The 20862-nt window shown below is 50.0% G+C and overlaps 4 protein-coding genes across 4 annotated transcripts; 1 reads left to right on the top strand and 3 right to left on the bottom strand.

Annotated features, from left to right (window-relative positions):
- Positions 1 to 1978: 1978 nt before the first annotated feature.
- Positions 1979 to 2398, bottom strand: MRS44_016983 (uncharacterized protein; the record flags this gene model as incomplete). The annotated part of the gene is made up of 1 exon (XM_065617520.1): positions 1979 to 2398. The coding sequence occupies one exon, from the start codon at positions 2396 to 2398 to the stop codon at positions 1979 to 1981; it is 420 nt and encodes a 139-aa protein (XP_065473592.1).
- Positions 2399 to 3616: 1218 nt separating this feature from the next.
- On the bottom strand, positions 3617 to 7109 carry MRS44_016982 (uncharacterized protein; the record flags this gene model as incomplete). The annotated part of the gene is made up of 5 exons (XM_065617519.1): positions 3617 to 3893; positions 3954 to 4879; positions 4933 to 5139; positions 5541 to 6107; positions 6156 to 7109. The coding sequence occupies 5 exons, from the start codon at positions 7107 to 7109 to the stop codon at positions 3617 to 3619; spliced, it is 2931 nt and encodes a 976-aa protein (XP_065473591.1).
- A 6595-nt stretch (positions 7110 to 13704) lies between these two features.
- MRS44_016981 (uncharacterized protein) lies at positions 13705 to 14683 on the top strand (the record flags this gene model as incomplete). The annotated part of the gene is made up of 5 exons (XM_065617518.1): positions 13705 to 13794; positions 13856 to 14043; positions 14091 to 14221; positions 14284 to 14451; positions 14673 to 14683. 5 exons carry the CDS (start codon positions 13705 to 13707, stop codon positions 14681 to 14683), a joined length of 588 nt encoding a protein of 195 aa, XP_065473590.1.
- Positions 14684 to 16711: 2028 nt separating this feature from the next.
- On the bottom strand, positions 16712 to 20099 carry MRS44_016980 (uncharacterized protein; the record flags this gene model as incomplete). Its single annotated transcript, XM_065617517.1, has 7 exons — positions 16712 to 16796; positions 17088 to 17180; positions 17531 to 18024; positions 18073 to 18864; positions 19548 to 19590; positions 19648 to 20006; positions 20058 to 20099. 7 exons carry the CDS (start codon positions 20097 to 20099, stop codon positions 16712 to 16714), a joined length of 1908 nt encoding a protein of 635 aa, XP_065473589.1.
- Positions 20100 to 20862: the final 763 nt, after the last annotated feature.

Here is a 20862-nt window from a genome sequence, read left to right as displayed (position 1 = left end):
ATCAGCCCTCCCACATGGACCGCTTACAGATAGTCCAAGCTTGATTCCGCCGCTAGTTGATCTCTTAACTCAACGAAGTCGAGCCGAGTGATTGTGTAGGTGACCTGTTGGGAGAGCTAAGGCGCTTAACGGTGTTGGAATGAATTTGCGAATTGCGACTCCCGAATATTGGCGGAATATAGAACGAAATTGGGGTTAAAATAGCGCAGCTGCAGGTAGTGCGAAGCTATGATGTTCGAAGCTTTCCGTCGCAGAGCCGTCATACCCAGTCATAGAATCGAAGGAACGGAGTGGTAGCACAGAGAAACAGTTTCCGAATCGTTGAGGTTAAGGTTATCGCATATCGATGTCATAATAACCAACGCGGCGAAGAGGCTCTGCTCTGGCACTAAAGGAAGGCTGTATTGCCACATGCTGGATGGGCGGCGATTTGAAAGGTCACCGAGACGCAATTAAGACGGCGTTGGGGCAAATTTTCCAAGCAGGAAACTCAACCTCACCGCCAAATGTCTAAATACCACAACGGCAATATTGACTAGCAGCTTTTGTGAGTACCTTTTTCTTTGGGTCTGGCCCCGACTGTCCTGGCTGATGAACGATGCAGGGGCAGCCATTTTGTCTAAGGGTAGAAACCTGCCGAGATGAACCGGTGCTGGACCTTGATGTGGCAAATACCGGTCGTGATCAGTTGATGATGACGGAGGGATACCGCGTCAGGAGCAATTCAAGCACTGAGTTACAGGAAATCGCAAAAGCGCCTTATTTCGACTTGTTTGATGAGATATGGTCAGCTGCCGATCGGCTCTGCTTGCTGCTCTCGATCGCTGCATCAAGGGGCTCGAGTCTGTGCACGGAACAGGCTTTATTCATAAGGACGTCTGGATCAACAATCTCATGATTAATTAGGACTACGACAACCCTTTCTGGCCGTTATTCTTGATCGACCTGGACCTAGTTATTAGAGAATCGCGAGACGGAATGTCGGGAGCGGATGGAAAGACAGGCATAACGCCTTTATGGCCATTGGAGTGCTTGATGGCGATTAACATTCTCTCATGCACGAGCTCGAATCGTCCTTCCGAGTCTTGTTCTGGATACGTATTCATTTCAACGGGCCAAATGAGAGCAGAATCGTTCCACGATTTAGTAGCTGGAATCTCGCGGACGCAAGGGAGCTGGCAATTTCTAAAACAGGCTTGATCAGTAACAACGATGATTAGATTAGGGTTATCGATGAAAATTTCACATCATACTATCACCCATTGATCCCATTGGTCAACAGACATCGGAAAGCCGTGTTTCCGAGTGACAGGTGATGGGAAAGAGAGGGCAAAATATTATAGCTCAGACGGCGAAGATCCTTCAGGATGCCTGGCGAGACTCCAAGTTGTTGGCGGAGGGTTAGCATTGTAGGCTTGTGGAGGGGTTGGTGGTTGCGAACACCAAGAGGAGCCCAATAATGAATGGTATGAGCGAGTGCAATTGTTAAAAGGAGGTCGCGTCTTATCGGCGACATCATCAGTAGATCAACTCGAGTGAATCAGCCCGTGATTCGTATTTGACTCCTTACATGCAATGCGAGGATAGAGATGGTTCCAAAAATCCAACTCCAAAGGTTAATCAGCTGACATAATGATGAATCTTCTGTCTCAGTGGTGAAGTTCGATTACAACTCCGCATTCGAATCTGCTATCTTCAGATCCTCGCCGAGCTTTAGATATCCCTTGGCATGAAAGAGCCTCAACGTTTTTGACTCTTGAGGATCACAGAGCACCACGCCCCGATCAACCAGATACTCAGTAATGCACTGAAAAGCGTCTTCTGACTCAGTCTTCGGAAGCCCTATCTCAATCTCCATCAGATGCAGGGTCCCAGCCACCACGTCGTCGAGTTTCGCCTTGTATCCCAGTATCCTCAACTTCCACTTGCCATCCGGAAACGGGCCGAAGGGAACAAGCCCGTCCCAGTCGATATCGTCTTACTGCTCGGCAAAGCAAATCTGGTCGTCGCTCCATATCTTTGAGTGGGTTCCAAGCAAGGATGCTTTCTCTCCGCAGGTGTAGAAGACACCGCTGCCATAGCGATCCCAGACACAGGAAGCGGCTTCGGGAGTGTAGCTCGGTTTCTCGTTGAAGCGGATTTTGATCAAGGAGAAAGGCTCACCCTTGTTGACTTTCGTGCGGAACATGACGCCATGTTGCGCGTGTGTTGGAGGGAGAGTGTCGAAATAGACGATCGGATTCGACTTGTACGGGCCGCGGACATCTTCACCTAGTTTCTGGAGCACCGTTCTCGCGTCGCAGTCGCAGATGGACCATTGTAGATGGACCTCTTCGTCGGTTTGGCCGAACGACGGGCAAGTGAAAAGCGTCCAGGCGAGGAGATCGTAGAGCTTCATGACTGCGAACTTATCGATCAGGAGTCTTCCCGGCACCAGTCAAGGAACGGTGCTCCCGATGTATGGAGGGCGCGGAAAGCAGGAGAAAGCAAGGTGGTGAGACATGTCTCAGTGAGTGACAGACGTTACGGCATTATGTAAACGAGCGATCAATCATTGGCGCAGTATACTGGTATCACTGAATGACTTGGTGGTCCAGGTGATGTAGGACAGCGACATTGTGGTGGTCAAACCTCAGTGATTGATTACACAAGGATGAATCCAGCATCTAGAAATACTGGTGATGAAATGACCGCCGATCCTAGTTTCCAGTTCTCGCGTCCAATCATCGCCTGAAGTTGACACGCCAGGTGACCCCATCATTGTCTAATAATGTTGTTCAACTGCGCAAGTATACTGTCATAGTAGAACTGACAAGGTCAATATCCAGCGCGTTTGTCACCACCGAATTTAGTTTTACATGGCAATTTCAGATAGGAAAAAGCTTTCAAGCATTCTAATAAACTCCTAACAGCAATTTCACATGTTGGTGAAGATATCGGGTTCATGAGGAATTGATGATACTTCGCGGCAATGTTCGCCGATGTAGTATAGGGTAGTCAGCTTCCCACGGCTTACTCATGGAAGGCGACAGATGTTGTCCGAGCTGTGTTAAAATTCTGCAGCCGCTCAGTACAAGTTAATGATGCTATGCATTGTCGAGGTGTTCTCTTGGTTTGTGCTGTCATCATGCAACTTTGGTTTTTAGTTACGCTGCAGGCAATCTGCCATCAACTACAAAGTTCGGAAAACTGCCCACATGAGGAGTCAAAGGATGGACGAGGGAGCCTAAGTATTATTCTCCGGCCATGCTGCCAGAACCCACCATAAAAATTGGTGATATTGGCCTGTGCGATGTTGCAGGATCGGCTGGCGATCAATAGGAGGACGGGTACCCGTCCTTCTAAAACTGGACTGGGCTGGTCGCTCCTCCCAATTACTCTATCAATTATAGCGGCTCCGCTATCGGACTCCCTAACGAGGCGCGTTCAACTGCCTCGTGACTTCAATGCCCAGTTTCAACTACACGTCTGAGGGTTACAAAGACAAAGAAGGTAGCAAAGGGAGATTCTGCTGAGCGCTCTGTCAGCCACTGATTCCGCTGGACATGATTTCGAGGATCACTTTTGGTAGCACCCATCTTGAACATTCTCAACAGCCATAGGGGCAATATGCCGCCTACACAATATTATAAACCCTCTTGGCGATCAAATAGCATTCCACTCCAAAAAACAGTAGGCCAGCAGTGATCCAGGCGAACCAGGTAAGATCACCTTCGTACTCCTGGGCGGGCACCCAGACGTTCATGCCCCATAGACCGGTGATAACGTTCATTGGGAGGGCGATAGTTCCAAGAACTGTAAGCTTGCCTACGACGTCGGCCGTCTGTTCCTTGCGCCTATTCATGCGGATGTTGATCTGTGCGAGATAGTTGCCGTGCGATCGTGCGAGTATCCTAGGCTTGTTAGCATAACCTTGTTCTCACACTACAGGAGCACGCGTGTACAGGACTTACTTTTCGTAATTGCAGAGGTTGGTAGTCATGGTGGCTATGTGATCCTGAATGTCGCCGAGGTACAGGCCAATCTTGGACCACGGCAAGACCTCGCACCGCTCGTTGCAACGCTTTGCAACCCCCTTGATGACGTCCGCCTTATTTCCTAGCAATCGATATAAGCCCATCACCTTCTTCCTGCAGTCACCCACTCGCCTAAGCATATCACTATTGGGGTCAAAGGTGGTAAATGCGTCGTCGGGTTTAGAACTATCCTCCTTCAGCCGCTTATCAGCAGACAAGTGCAGCCTCAGAATGGCGTCGTCAATCTCATCCACTTCATCCTCAATGTCCTGTATTAAGGACTGGAAGACATCGGTTATATCATCAATAATAACATATAAGATCCAGTCAGATGACAAGATCAAGTAGTCTCCCAGTTGACGAATTCGACGACGAACGTTGGCAGGGTGCGGTGTCTTGGAGAAGTGGAAACTGAGGACACCTTCTCTGAAGACAACAACATATATGTCGACGGGTTTCCAGAAGTTTTCGCTGTTGTGGTCATGACAAAAGGACCGGAAGTTGACGAAATAGTAATGCGAGAAGAGTTCCACCTTCTCACGGGCCTCCTGCAGCATAATGTCCTCTGCGGTGAGTGGATGGACGCCAAAGGCGTGGGAGAGGACCTTCATTTCAGGCTCTGTAGGACAGAGAACGTCAAGCCACCAGGCTGGTCGCTCGCCGTACCAGATACTCTTCTCCTTGCATCCCCCGGCGGGGCCTTGGGGGACGTGCAACATACTACCATCTGCAGATTTGCAACTAGAAGCAGTAGCGCGCCCCGACTCATTCCTTAAAGCCACAAGTGCTAGGGGACCCTTTGGTGGTAAAGTTGTCCCTTCGGGGCTGGTATCGATAGTGTTGCGAGAGGTTGGCATTAACGGCTGCCGCATAGGAATCTTTGACTCTCCCCCATATCCGTACTCTGGTTGCGGACCTTAGTAGTTAGTGAGGCGGGGTCCAGATCCTTTTCATCAGTCTCGCCACCTGAGAGAATTCTGGGATCCGGAATGAATAGTTCCCGAAAGCCACCGCCAGGCTGAACAAGCTCAGAAATGGTCTGGCTATGGATCGTGCTCTGAAACTCCTCGTTGAAATAGGTGAAACGTGTTGAAATGAGAAGATTCAAGTTGCTTGATTCATACTACATGAGCAGTAGGAGAACTACTATTTATGTACAGGCACGACCGGTTTGTCCCTTGGGAAAACACACGATCGTCACATAAAACTGCTTTGGGACACCCGCTTGTTTGGGACACTCGCTTATGGGGAACGTTAAGCTTAGGAGAAGGGTATGTGAAGAGTTCCGTCGTTAAGCTTTGCTAGTTACCCTATCTATGCTAACAGCATACAATTAGACTAACAAGAAAAGAAAACGCTTGCTTGCCAGAGCAGAAGCAGTCATCCCGAAACAATCACATAATCCAGGCCGAACCTTCCGCGACCTGCTCAAGTACTAACATCTTTCAATATATCGCCAATCGACTCGGAAACCCTCGGAAACTCTTCCTCCAGCAACCCTATCCCCCTAGGACCCAACCTCACAATGCCCGCGAAAAACCTCGCCGCGCGGCATTCCTGCTGCAGCTTGTCTCGGTGGACTCCCCACGCCTCCATTGAACTCTTGAGATCGTCGACTTTCCCCCCGGCCTCCTCCATCTGCCGCCTCGTTCGCTGAAAAGCAGCAGCAGCCTTGCCATGCTCGAGCAGGGCCTCCTTGCGCTCGATGTCTAGCTCGGCTAGCTTCTCGGTGGCTTCCTCAATCGCATTTCGAATCCACCCAGACGGAGATGCATCCGAGCCAGCTATTTCTTGCCAAGCTTGCAGGATCTTGCGGCTCAGCTCCATGTAGCCTTCGTTCGTGCTGATTTTGCTTGCTGCTTCGACCTGGGCTTTGGCATTAATCCGATGGTCTCGTCCGAGTTGCTGGTGAACTTTTTTGGCTCGCTCGAAGGAGGATTGTAGAGCTGCGTTCTGGCTGTAGTGGTCGGAGAGTAATCGTTCTAGTCTTTGGGCTCCTCTTTCAACCGCCTCGGAGCACATTCGACACGCGTCGTCCATCTCTCGGCGAACTTCGTTAAGGGAATCCGGGGCAGCAGAGTGAGCAGCGGACTACAATCGTTAGTGTGGGGCAACGTTTGGGAGGGAAAGGGGGCTCACGCGGGAGAGGCGTCTGGCGGACGAGTTTGATTGAGATGTCTTAGTGATTGTGTTGTCTTTGAGGGGGGTGTTGAGCGTCGAGGCTGGGACGGACGATGAGTTGGAGTTGGCGTTGATGTTGGAGGCGTTGCTGTTTCCATCAACAGGTCCTGAAACCGGAGGTCTTCCTTGTACTGATGGCCTCGATGTGGCCCCTGAAGCATCGTCGACGGTTTTCTCGGTCTTGTCGGAGTCGTTCTGGGCGGTGTTGACGTGGGCAGAGTCCTTATTGTCGGCAGTGTCAGTGCTCAGCGCCCCAGGACTCCAGTTTTTGTCTGTGTCAGAGTCATCAAAGGACTTGGACGAAGAAGTGCTATCGCTCGAGTATAAAGGACGTTTTGTTGTCGAAGCGGGTGGCAGTCCCGGTATCGACTTTCTGTTTGACGGCACAACTTCTTGGATCCTCCGTCGCTTCGGTGATACCTGAACAGACTCCTCCTCTAGATCATAGGAAAGGGATCTCTTGGCTCGAGATGCCTCGGGGGCGCTAGTGGTTGACCGTGACTGGTTAGCTCCTCCATTCCCCCGACTCACAGGAGCTTGTTTGGCATTTGGTTCCCCCGAAAAGAAATGATCAATAGCGCTGTCCACGTCGCTCAGCTGCAATTTGGTTTGGGCCTTGGGCTTGTGATACTTGACTCTCTCGGCGAGGTAGGCCATGACGTCGTCGAAAGTGATCGAGTCCTGTTCCGAGAGCTTGACGCCGAGAGTAAGAATGCGCTCTAGAAAGGTGAATGCGTCCCAGTAGGTGTCGCAACACTGCGGAGCGAGTTCGCAAGGGAAATGGCCTGTCTTGTCGTAGAATTTGCGGACGCCTCGTTCACGGCGCCAGTCGAGGTTTGCATGTTCCCGAGGGAGGGCGAGGCTGTGCTGAATAGCCGGCCTTGTACTGCCATCGGGGGCTGGACTAGACATGGCGATCTCTTGAGAGCGAAAGTTGGTCGGGGCTCTCCAGAGGAAAGGCGAGATTCCAGGGCGAAGTCAGCCGCTTCACGGGAATGATAGAGACCTGAATACCCTCAAATCAGGCTGCCAGGGAATTTGCGTCGAGACAAAAGGTGGGCCCACCCTTGTTTAAATAGAATGAGCAATCATAATAACGCAGTGACCCTTGTCCCTCGCAGAAGAGAACATGTCGTCGCGGTGACTGCCAAGGAGGATGTTGGGGTGCAAGCCTGAGTGTCGTTGGTTCTTAGGTGCTGCACCTCTAAGGTTATGACGGCAAAAAACCTTGGAGTTAGTAGGTAGGTTAGTGAGGGAGAAAGTTATGGTTATGGTGTGCTGTCCTCAAACTCATGTCGCAAACCAGTATGCGAGGTCGTATTATTTGCTGTTAGCGCAGCGATGCCAAGGGCCTAACAATTTTACGCGCATCGCCCCGCTTTGTATTCCATCTTCCCAAAGAAAACCCGGTTCAAAAAAAGATCCACAACTCCCACCCACAGTGCGGACGAGTGTGAGGGTGAATTGAGGTTATTATTTGCGAGCGTCACGAGGAAATCTAATAGGACAAGGATGCTTTGAGTTCGCTTCGCCTTCCCCCCGCCTCGGGTCCTTGTCTTGGAGATGACATAGATCATTGATGATGGAGAGAGCCAGCGACTCTCGAATCTCATGCAATCATGCACGAAACAGGGTCACAGACAGTAAGAGACCCCAGGGATGCATTCTGCTTTATAGGCCATGACGCCATAGTTCCTGTCCTTACGTATTACCGTTTGTCAATTCTTTTCATCTTGGTACCTCGGAATGAATGACAGTGCAGGCTCATCGACCGAGGCCGTGAGCTGTGTTAGCAATGAGGGTCCCTCGAAGCGACTAGGATGCCACCGCTGCTTAATAAAATTCTGTGGCCAAGCCGCCTTTTACTGTTAGTGCATGTCGCGAGCATAAAGCAAAGACCGCTCACCAAAAGAGCGAGTCGCTTCACAGAGAGCGCAAATGGACGGTATTTGTGTTCATTCCAAATTAAACCCTCAAGGCCAACGAGAGTAAATGAGGGCCGCCAACAAGCTGACAAATGTTGCCCATCCCATGAGTGCCCACAAGCCTGCACCTACGTACAGTAAGCGGCGTCGATCCAATCAAAAATGCACTAGATAAGAGGTACATCATTCCGCTTTCTCTTCTCCATAGTAATAGAAGTCTCATCAATATCTGCACTTACATGACGCAACCTTAACTCTATGACATAGTCACCTATCTCCCCTACTCATTAGTTAGGCTCCCTGTAACTAGCTTGTGCTCTCGTTATGTGGAGCAGTTATGGCTGTGCAGGGTTGTGGGCACTCATGGGATAAGGTTTCTTCTCTATCTCCACGAGATGGCTGAATACCACCATCTCCGCAGTGCATCTCGACCTCCAAGTCGTATCTCGCCCCCCACATGAACCCGGTCATCCCGAGAGCACAAGCGGGGGTACGAAAAGTTTGTTCAATGAAGCGTTTGCAGCCAAAACACCATATAAATTATTTCCAAGCCACCAATGGATTCCCCATCAATTCTAGAAGAGATACAAGTCATCAAAGCCTATGATGACAATATTTTATCGAGGAGAATTTCAGTCATCGCATACACCCAAATGACTCCACCCGGGTGGCTGTTTTTCCGGCCGAAAAGGACCGCGGCAGCAAATTCGAGCCTATCACATCGTCTCACTAAGGCTGCTCTGACACACGGGGTCAAACGTGGATGAAACAGGTAGTGAGGAAAACCCCGTTGCAGCTGACGAATACGACCTCTATCCAAGGAAGGATAAACCAGATCAACTTCAGTCACTCATTTAGTTGGAAACAAGAGCTTCAACGCAGTCTAACAATCCCCGGCTGAATGTGACAGTGTAACTTGGCAAGATTGGGCCACGAGCCTGGGCTCCGCGCGCATGGACAGTAACTAATACCCTGAAAGTTCAAGTGTCTTGTCCGATGGAAGCAGCAGGATGCGTTTCCGAGGAAAGGGAAAGGGATGTATCCCATCGATTGTCATAAACCTCCAACGCGGTCACGACAGGGGTCGACCCAATGAAAATGGCGCAAATAAAAGGTACATCTCCTCCCCACCTGAATTAGCCTATGGTAGAAGTCGCAACAATCCTTCGAGTTACGAATCGCTACATCGCACTTGTCGCATCCCTTCCATGACTGTCGCGGCCGCCGAGGCCTCCCTCTGTTGCCGCTCACACCTGCTAAGGGCTTTCTTTTTTGGCTTTTTGACCCAACCTCCCCAACCCGAAGGCCCTGACAAGGAATGCAGTCTGATTTTTTTTTTCCCTCTTGAGACGTAATTGTGCTGTGGAACAGGCGTAAATTCGTCCCCAGCTCGAAACCTTTGCCGCGACTGACTGTCATGGTGGGAAGCCTTGAAGATATCATTATAAAGCCGCTCACGCCACTCAACCTGACTCGTATATCTCTTCCAACTTGGCTGCCCGTGAAGCTGAAGAATATAGCTATTCACAAGGATAACCTCTAAGAGGAAGTGCCAAGTTAGGGCCTGCCAAGCGCCCCGGCGGACAGGGTGATCATAGCTGTGATATGACCTCAATTGGTCGCCTCGATCTACATGATTCATCTCATTATTGTACTCAGCGGCAACTGTAGGAATGCTAATTAGCTTGACACTCTCATCACCAAAGAAACGCTGTATCGGCCGTGCCCGGATGTGGTCTGTTGACGGCTTCTTCCTCTTACACTCAATTCTCTCGTTCCCCTTAAAAACGGTCGACATAAACAACACGAGAGCATTATCCTTCCACGCGATTTGGTTGACCTAGGACGAAGAGAGAACTTAGTAAGGGAATCATATATAATTCTATCTTAGTTACTTACCTGATTATCAGCTGTTGGTATGACCCGGATCTCATTAAACTCATAGCCTAATTTCCCTAACTTATCCTTGTTTTTTGAGACTGCGAGGTCTTTATAGATACCGCAGTTAGCACGGGCTGTGCCTGTAGCCCCGTGGCCGTGCTGACGAAGGGAGAGGAAGAGGTCGGACGACGAGAAAAGGTTATCCATAAAGACGTGGTATACGGCCGGCGGCAGCATATTGATAAGGGAAATAACCACGCTCTGAGTCGAGTTCAGAGGGATGACCTTATCCCTATTAGTCATAACCTCTATCACCTCCTTAACCTCCTCAACCTCCCTCGGCCTCGCCGGCCTCTGCCTCCTCTGCCTCTGCCTCTGCCTCTGCCTCTTCCTCTTCCCACTCCAGTCCTCCTCTTCTTAGTAGGTTCAACACCTACAGGGCCGTATTTTAGACCGGGCTGGTGCCAAATCCACCGTAAAAAGAAGCCCTTTTGGGCTACAACCCAACCTTGAACCCCGTGTTGATCGGCTTGTTCTGTACGGTGGTTTTCTGGTGAGATCTCCCCTCATATTGGATCATGCCCTCATCCACAGCGAGATGAGAGCCCGGCTCTAAGAGCTGCGTTGATACGTATTGTATAAGATCAGACCACGGTTGTGCGCATTGGAATACCTCAGGGAAGCGTTCATCAGGTACGAATTTGGTGTGGTCAAAGGTCGGAGATGGCGGTGAAGAAGCTGAAACTTATTGTAGGTCATAAACTTGATGATGGAGTAGGTAGGACGCTGGTCCCCAAGCGAAGAGGTTTTCCAATGGCCCTCGATCCTAGTTTCCATGTGCAGTCCAATATAAATCAGGATTCCAAGCCAGATGTATACATCCGAGACCTTGAGCCTCGTCCACTTTTGCAGCCTTGAGCCATCTTTCAGTTCGTGGTTTTGGCTGTCAATGACGCCGCTCTCCTTCAGGCTGGCGACCCAGCTGTTGGTGTATTTGGCCCAGCTTTTGACTAGAGAAACAGGCACGAAGAGCTGGAAGAGCTGTAGTGGCTCCTGGGGCAGTGGGTTGAGCTTAAGGTCGAGAGGCAGCACGTTGAAAGGTTGAAAATTGAAGCCGCGGTCTTCCTCTGGGGAAACTCGGGCCGGCACGTATTATCAGCCGCTTGCTCGCGGCTGCTGTTTTCTTCTGTTATGAAATTCTTGCCAACATAGATGTTGACTGCCGGTATCTTAGGAGGTATCTTTCGGGAAGGCATTGCAATGAGCAAAATGAACTGTATGTGATTTTAGCTGTGCAGCGTTTGAGAGGGGTTTTTGGGTTCCCCGTAGGTACCGTCCCGATGACAGGAGTCATGTGGGGCGAGGTACGGAATGGAGGTTTATGACAGCCGATGGGATACGAAGCTGATAAGGGCTTGTCGCATATCACCGCTAGGTTCGTGCGACTGGATATGAGACGTGGCTCATACTTTGGGGTCGTGTATCCGGTTTCACATCCAACTTGTCGCATCAAGGATTCCAATCCTAACGACATGAGCTTAAATAGCTCTGCCCGAACTAGGGTTCCGTCGAGGTAATTTACCGAACGGTAATTTACCTATCTGACCAAGGTTTTTGACGTCAGAAACCTCGATGTCGCATGTCAGCCTGTCGCACACACGGCATAGCCCACCGGATTATTTTCCGGTGCTCCACTTGCAATTTCCGTTCCACACGGATTTCGTCTTCTATATAAGACAGCAACGTCATTCTCTTTTGTATAGTACGATTGCTCTTTAGATAATTCTCATCAATTGACTGGTGCCATCAATGATCCCTGTGGAGCCAATTGTCTGACAGGGCTAGTACCTCTTAGCACCACTGGCTTTGGTTTCCCAGGACGATAACATGGGCTTCGACCCTCTCCCATGTTACAAACGCTCGTTTTGGAAACCAGCGACATAGCCCATTCAAGCTGCAAAATAATCTGCCGCTGACGGTGTGGAATGTATCCAATTCTGGATTTTTGTCAGAACGATGGCTTCTGTTGTGAAGATACCTGCGTTGTCATAGAGTGATGCAGTGTCATGGCGGTACTTACTATCACATTTTAGCTAACGAGGGACGTCAATGAAATCGCCACCACGCGTCGGGTGCATCGGATCTCATGATTGAATCGAAGCTCTGCGGCAGGCAAACATACCATATAAATCTCGACACCGAATATAACAGTATCACGTGAGTTGCTGATTACTGATTGATTGATTAGAAGCTTTACTGATACTGATATAATATCAGTATCACTAAGTAATTAGTACTGCTTGATAACTGACTGCTTGTTGAGAAGTCTGTAGTTGGTGGTCTTGCCGGAGAGTTTTCTGCAAATACAAGCTTTCCGATATTCTGTCGGCATATTCCATTGGCAATGCACCATCTTTAACGCCACAAGGCTTGTCTCCTCTGGCTTTCAGCTCAACTTCACGCTCATTGTCGTTAGTTGACCTCTAATTAAGACCGTCCAAATGGCGCCGGCAAGGGGAGATGGCTAGTCAGCTCTCTTATCTGACTCGAGCGACAACAGCCGAGACCAGTCGATAACAGACAGAGATTGGGGCAGACCCTGCATCAATCAATCAAATTCTGGGGGTAATCGAAATTCCGCGGCTCTGGCTGGCCCGTGTCACTGCTGATGACATTGCCCGGCTGATAAGGGCGTTGGCGCTAAGGTGACGAGTTGGTGGTAGCTGTGTTGATGATCCTCGCTGAGGCAAGCAATTGACTCTTCCGACATTCTTCCTACAGCCTCTCATTCGCAGTCTTGGATACTGTTAGCCTCATTTACTCTTCCGAGTGGGTTGGTGCCATTGAACAACTCGTGACAGGTAGCTTGCGACCGCAACTTTGAACAACGTGTCGCATGACTCGTCAGACGGTGCCGAGTCTAGACTGGTCCGCCCATCCTTGGTCCCTCCCACCCTCACGAGGCCCAATGGACCCAAGGCCCTGCCTCTGACCAATAGATAAAACCCTCCCCACGCCGCCCCTCTTTTTTCCCCAGGTTTTCTTTTGCCGCCCCCAGATTTTTCTCCACCGCGGGTTCAGCACTGTTGAAGTGCAAAGCGTGTGTTGGTGATGATTAAAAGTCTAAGTTGTGTGTCTGTGAGGAGCACGGCTCACTACATAATATCCACATCTCAGCCACCAGCAGATCGGACCATCTTAGTCATACGGTCTCAACAAGCACACATTCAAATACCCTTCTCGATGACGGCCTCCTCCTTCTCTCCTCCTCTCCTCCTCTCCGTCGCATCAGTCAGGCATGACAAACCTCGTCCCGAGTGTCTGGGCCGGCGTCGTTATCCCTGCCCTTTGCCGCGCTCGCGCTCATCCTGAGGCTCAAGGCGCGGCGCATGACGAGGATGGGCATGGGCTATGACGATGGCTTTTCCATCGCTGCTTGGGTGAGGCTGCGCTGCGCTGGTTTTGCGAGACATTGTCTTGCTGACTTGAGCAGTTCTTTGCTGTCGGGTACTCTACCATTATCCTCATATGTGCGTCTTGGAACTCTGTGTCACGTCGCAGCGTGCTGATGCAGTGTTAGGGGTTGAACACTTCAAGCTTGGCCAGAAAATTGGCCAGTACCCCCAGTCGCAGATCGACTATATCCTTGAAAAGTCATACCTAATCCTGTGGATCAGCGAGTTTCTCTATTCCTGGTCAATATGCCTCTCGAAGCTCGCCGTCCTCACCTTCTAGCGGCGCATGTTCCAACTCTTACCCATCCGATGGCCGATCCTTCTCCTCATGGTCGCGTGCGTTGTATGGATCCTCATACGCACTTTCGTCACACTATTCCGCTGCTCGCCCGTCCAGTATTACTGGGACAAGTCGATACATGGCCGCTGTACAATGGATGTGGCGAGGTACTATTTCGCAACGGACTTGACGCACACTTTGCTGGATACTCTCATTCTGGCTTTGCCTATATTCGAAGTTTTGAGGATGAAGCTCCCGTTTGGGCAAAAGATTGCGGTTGTCGGCCTCTTTTCTTGTGGATTTTTGTATGTTCATCGGCCTACCTCCAAGACGCTTGCTTACACTATCCCAGCGTCTGTATCGCCTCGGCCTTTCAGATCATCCAGTCTCAGAACTACGACCCCCATTCTCAAGAGCTGCCATATCAGCTGACACTTGCAATGGTCTGGGGGAGCGTGGAGGTCCAGTTGGCTGTTTTCGCCAGTAAATCCGACTTCAGAACGCGAATACCCTCCGTCCTTCACTCGCTAACCACATTATCCAAGGCTGTCTCCCTCTCCTCCGCCCAATCTTCCGCAAACTCGTCCCCGGCCTCTCCACCGGCGACAGCTACGGCACCAGCCGCCCCAGCCTCGCACTCCATCCATCGACAAGTTTCCGCAACACAATTAGGAGCCCGAGGGATGAGGAGACTTCTGACACTAATTTACCGCGTGCGTTTTCCCGTCCAGAGGACGACGCGCTTAGCTTACCAGGCTCGAAAGAGAACAATTCGAGCTCCATGCGGGCGTTTATGGATTATAGAGAGTATCGCCTGTCGAGCTTGCCGGGGTCGCATGGGAGTAGTACGTTGCGGCCGTCGCAGAGTAATGACTGGTAGATATTTGGTATGTTGCGAGGAGAGATGTTTCAGGAGATATGCTGACTGGTATAGATTTTGAATAGACTTACGATTGAACATTCACATATGTGAAATGTGCTCTTACAAAATGAAGTTCGCATTAATTTTTCGTCTTGGTTAGCAGCCGGCTTCTTGGGGGTATTGATCCCATACAGACTCTTGTCCCTACGCATAGTTTTAATCCACTGGACCCGCCGATTTCTCTCCGGCTAAGCAAAAGCCTTTGACGATTCCTCGACGACTATGTAACGATTCCAACGTACTCCGAAGCTCGGTCACCCATTGGGCAATCGCGATAAACATTCCGGCTAGAGTTCGACGTTAGACAAAGCCTCGAGTCACCCGCCGGAAAACTTTCCTTCGGCATGCCACAAGATATGGCAGTGAAACGCCCAAACAACCGATCCGCGAGCATGCGAATCACGAGATGAGAATTCCCCGGTGTAGTTACCGTGCCACGCCGCATCGGGATTGCGGGGTTCCAAGTTGTGGTCCCTTGGCCATACAGACCGTCTTTCCAACCACTAACTTGGAAATTCTGACCTGGCCTGATATCAGAAACGAATATCCGACGACTTTAAATCGGAAAGAAAGCTTACCGCTCGAGAATTGTCAACGGCCGGGCTCAAGACCCAGGTACGAGGTCGACGCAGTGCTAGAGAATAAATGTGAATAGCATCAAAGGATGCATGGGATCATGTAATCACGATGGAGTGGAACGACATTGATGAAGTAAATAGAAAAGAGGCGAGTGGAAAGAGACTCGTCAAGAGAGTCAAAGTGGACGGATCGTTCACTTGTCCCCGAGAATTTTTCAAGTCGAGGTTAAGGAGTGACTTGTCACTCCGCACTCGAGCGTAGCGAGAGGTAAGTCCCCCCTTATCAGCGAAGCCGATTCTTAACTTTGGTATAAGGGGGGACGCGGGGACGCGGGACAGCGAAGAATGAACGAGACAGAGTCGCCGGAGAAGAGTCGCTCCGGAACGCAGTGCAGGAAGACGACCCCAGTCGGTAAAGACCATGGAACGGAGTGGAATGAGTCAGTTGATAGCCAACGAGAGGGAGGGACGACCGGAGTTGGGTCAGCAAGGAAGTGGGGCGAGTGACGAGCAACACGACGGCCAATGGGCTGGTGAGGAACGATCCGGCCATTGTCAGAGTGGACGGAACGAAGTGGAGGACATAAAAGGGCTGGAAGCCCACTCCCGTGAGATTGGAACAAAGACCTGAGTTCATCACTGCTGACCGAGGCAGAGTCGAGACTGACTTCCTCTAGTGAGTAATCAGGTTTGTTATCATGTTTATATTCACACGTGAGTGGGAATCCGGAATGGAATGAGGACTGATAGCATTCAGAGAATCAAGCGAGAGAACGAGCGGCTACTAGTAGCCCAGAGCGGGGTTACTGGTATCATCAGACGGAGTTGGGAGTGTAAGCGAATGAGATTAATTTTAGCTTATGACGGGAGTCATCATGCTGTCGCAGGACAGCGCTGTTATGGCCGACGGCCAGATGGCTACTAGTAGCCGAGTGGGGGCACGGGAGGTGACCAGGTAGAGCAGTGGGATCGGAGAGACCGACTCGAAGGCTTTACCTTTTTTAGACCAGCTACATCGGTCGAGTGGGAGTTCCACGAGACGTGAGAGGCTGCGGAGCAGCTACGACGGCTATTAGCGTACACGCATGGACGGGGTATGAGCCCTGGCTTCTGGTTTGTCTGGTGTCTTGTGAGCATACATGGGCAACCTGTATAACATGTTAAGAAATCCCTTAACATGTTAAACAGAACAAGATAAGAAAAAATACAGATTACAGGATAACAGGATAAGAAACACGATAGTAAGCCAATGGGGCGATGAAATCCAACAATTAATTTAACGGCTCTATTCTATATCAATCAATATCCTCTCTGTCTTCTAAATCGTCATCTGAATCAGTAAGATCATCTTTTAACGCGGAGAACACCATCGGTAACCCAAATCCACCGCGGGATGTAGGTATGATATGACCTTCGCGCAGCCAGCTGCCCATACACCCTACCCTCTCAATGTTTGCACATTTAATCCGCAGCCTATCCCATGAGCATGTCCTGCGGGCCCCAGAGAAGGCTCTCTCTGGCTCGGATGACTCTGGTGAGATGGAGAGTATCGCGATGGCTATGCGGCTAAGTTATAGATATCTTCTCCGCTGCTTAGATGCGCACTACTATTAAAGCAGCGTAGAATTAACCTCTATCAGCTAAGCGATAATACAGGTTATGAAATCATCCTTAGAACGCAATACGGCGGTCTTTACCCTTTATATTCCTCGCTAACTGAGCTAGTTTATTACTCTTATGTTCCATAATTTCTGCGATAGCGCTCAGAGCGGCCAGAGGCTTAGCAGGGAGCTCAATATTATATTCTTCCTCCTAAATCGCTTGTGCTCCGCTAATTATGTTGTTATACCACTCATCCGGCCAGTTCTGCTTAATATAGGCCTCTCGTTTCGAAGGGTCGAGAAGGAGAGCGGCGGAATAAACGGGAACGTCCTCGGTCATGCTATAGTATTTATCCATAATGAACCAGCCATATCGATGGCATGTAGCATGCGTTCATCGCGTGTCTCGGGTGCGCTGTAGTGCCGCTATAATCGTATTCGCATCTATCTTAGCTGTTGAGACCAGCGATGAGATGTCCGCAGGGGTCCCGGCCGCACCACGCATGCGAGAGATATCTCAGATGTGGGATTAACGCTGAGATGTCCTCACTACCCTCGCAATGAATGACTCACTTTCTCGTTTTCATAATGGGAAAGAAGGCAGTCCATTAGAAATAATGACTGTGAAAGAGATGCTTTATTGCCCTCAGCGCACAATGTGGCCCCATCAAGGGGTTGGAGAAATAGGTACGTTTTCTGAAGCAAATCCCAATCAGCCGCCGTCAATCGATTGTCTCCGAGTGTCTTCTCGTGTTCATGCATGAATTGAACGATATGCGCCTTCTTTTTGAAAAGCTTATCGAGGACATGATACCATGAAGACCACCGCGTTTCATTATCGATCCCTAGTCGCAAACCGACTTCATCGTCCCACAGCTGGCTATTAAGCGATGAGCAGCGTGTCCAAACAGCCAGACCGTGCAGTTTACGTAGCGCAGGTATGCCCTCAATGCCTAGATAGTCCTCATCAACGTCCGATCTCGAGAGACGTCTACGTCCTCTACGTCTTCTGGTGGTGAGGGCATGAGAGAAGCGAATTAACAGGTCTTCACTAGTGGCTTCATATGCGGCTTCAAGTGCGGCGATGAGGGCTTCATTCGATGACCTGAGAAGGAAGGCTTGAAGGGAGAGATTGATGATGTGGCCGATGCAGCGGATGCGGCGTTTTTTGGGGTCATAGTCGATCTACCGCTCCTCATTAGATTAGTCCATCAAAAACGGCCTCCAACTTACATTAAGGTTCTCTTTCAATCGACGTGCTATGGACTCCAGACATGTGTCGTTTGACGTAGCATTATCCCCGGTGTGATAGCCGAGTTTCGACATGATGCCGAAGGTCTCGAGAATACTCATAATGAGATCAGCTTGCCGCTCTCCAGAGTGGTTGTCGCGACATTCCGGTAGTCCTAGAAGTGCCTTCTGCAGCTGATAATCCTGATCAACCCATTGAGCACAAACAGCCAGTAGAGCATGACGATGTGGCGATGTCCAGAGATCGGTGGAGATGTGAATAGGTGAAGACGCGATTGCGAGTTTGTCTTTGATCTGATCTCTATAGAATACGTGATTTTCCGCAATATGACGCATGGCCTGACGTCTGAACGTGATTAGTTGATCACCGATGGTCAGATTGCATGCTAAAGCGAGATCCTTCAACTCGTTCCATTCAACAGCTGAAAAAGGAGCTCTCCGCTGTGTGAGCAGTCCTATAACAGCTTCATTATATGCCTGCCGATTGAAAACCTGCCGAAGACTATCAGGTGTAGGGATAGATGCAAACATGGCGGGTAGTGAGCGTTGATTCGATGATATCGGCGAAGGCGGCGGCGGCGGCGGTCGAGGCTGTGCAGCATGGCGGTTTTTGATATGATGTACAGCTGTTGTTCGATGCCCATGGCTCCATCTAGGGCATAATCGGCACACATAAAGCACAGTGCCTTTGGTCTTTCGTTTGCGGCCGGCGGCAAGCGGTTTATTCTTATCTGGATACTGCCGATCCATAATAGAGAAGAAGTTTGAAGGTAACTGATCAGATGTTTGAGAATTAGAGTCGCCGATCGACGATAAAATATCGCTTTCTGAAGCCATAATGATGGGTATGAGATGAATGCTATCTTAATGTGAAAATTTTCTGGTATTTGTGGTGTCTGCGGCGATAAAAAGCTGTCACGTTCAGCGATGAATTGATTGTCATAGAAGCTCTTGGTTCTCTATCTAATGAGTGGAAAATAGGTCGGTTTCTTATACCTAGGGTGAAGGGCCTCCGGAGCCGTTGTGTTGAAGAACTTGCTTTTTGGGAAACATAGATGACACCAACTGCTAACCGGAAGTTCGGACTTCCGACCTGCCAGTCAGCAGCCTTTCTGAACAGCTGAGAGACCTTCCTTCCGGTTTGATCAATGTATGACCTTTTGGTCCGTTTGATGTGACAAAAGCAATGAAAAAAGCTTATTTCAGTTATCCTGTTTATTCTGTTATTCCGTTATAACAGATTAGTGTGAGAGCCTTAACATGATAACAGAATAACAGAATAAAAAAAATTAACATGTTATACAGAACAAGCAACAGAATAACAGAACAAGTTGCCCATGTATGCTCCAAAGTGTTCTGTCAGAGTCTTAGTGCAGCTGGGCGGCGTCACGTCTTTTCTTGCTGGGTCCTGCAAAATTAAGTCGGAGTAAAATAATGAGGAGCGGCTTATTGCTTACCTTGACCCCATGGATATCTCGCAGGTGCTTGATAATATTGGCACTGCCGTTAGATTCGTACAGGAAGTGCGAGACCGTCCGGCACTTCTTCCTCACTCACAGGCGGCATACCCACCGAAGCTTCTTGCTGTTACTCTTGAGCCTCATACGGAACCCTTTCACCCACCACCAGGCAACTTTTGCGCCATTGGTCCTCGAAGGCGTGCCTGCCCGAAGCTCGCCGTTGAAGAGCTCGAACGGGAACGTGGCTATCTCGCCAGGCGTAGGATTCTCATCCAGGTTAAGTATCTTCCTCGGCGGGGTCTGCGGCGTTGAGCCTGACAAGAATGAGGACTGAGTAGAGAGCCTCGACGGGCAGGGAGACGAATGTAGGGTCAACGACGTTTCAGAGCCTACTTGGCCCAAGAAAATGTCCTGGGAATCGACATCCATGGTGTTGGCGGCTGGGAAGCTAGACTGCTGGAGTCTTTTAGCGAAGGAGTACTATGGATCCTTTCAGCGGCGACGTACTGCAACATTTGACGCCCAAAGGCTAACGTCCTTCGCCTCCATTTTATCGGACACAACAGCGCAGTCTTTCCAGGCCGTCTGCAGGGACAATTGACGCGCTGAGAAACCGCCACGCGATCCGACGCGTCGTGTGCAAATCGCGAAGCTCTGATATGGTCAAAAGCGTGTTAGCAGGTACAGCCACGGCATTGTATAATCTACGGTACCGGATGTATCTTGCAACCGAAACCATCCTCCTCACGTGGAGAAAAGGTTTGTCGGGTTCGGCTTGGGATGATGCCCCACACTGAATAGAACGAGTTGGATCCGGTTGGACCCAAACCCAATCAACTGGACCTCTGAATTGGCTGGTTGCCAAGCACGGGAGCGAGATCTCAGTTGAGTTGGACCCGCAGTTGGAGGATCCAACGGATCCAATGATTGGAAGTAGTTGGTTGATTACGCACTCTGCCCAAGATCGGAATGGTATGAAGACGGAACATCACACATTCCGTGCCGACCAATAAGGTTATTCGCCACATGCGAGTCGAACGAGGTCGGTTTGACTCTGTTCGACTCAGAAAACCATGATCGACCAAGCAAATCAGAGTAGTATAATAGCTTCACTCATTCCCACTTCCCTGTTTAGATAGCTCTCCAGCTTTCAATACAACTTGATTACTCAAGAATACTTCTTGACATTATCAGGCGCGATTCGCCACCCTACGCTCAGTACTCCACGCCCCGTTGCAACTGCCAACATAAACCAAATCAGGTTACGGTTTACTACGTTGGGGACCTCGACCGTCACAATACGCAGTAGCTC

This window comes from Fusarium solani, assembly GCF_023522795.1.
Source record: "Fusarium solani strain SB1 chromosome Unknown bctg00000013, whole genome shotgun sequence".
Classification (NCBI taxonomy): Eukaryota; Fungi; Ascomycota; class Sordariomycetes; order Hypocreales; family Nectriaceae; genus Fusarium; species Fusarium solani.
This window is presented reverse-complemented; position numbering and strand designations above follow the sequence as displayed.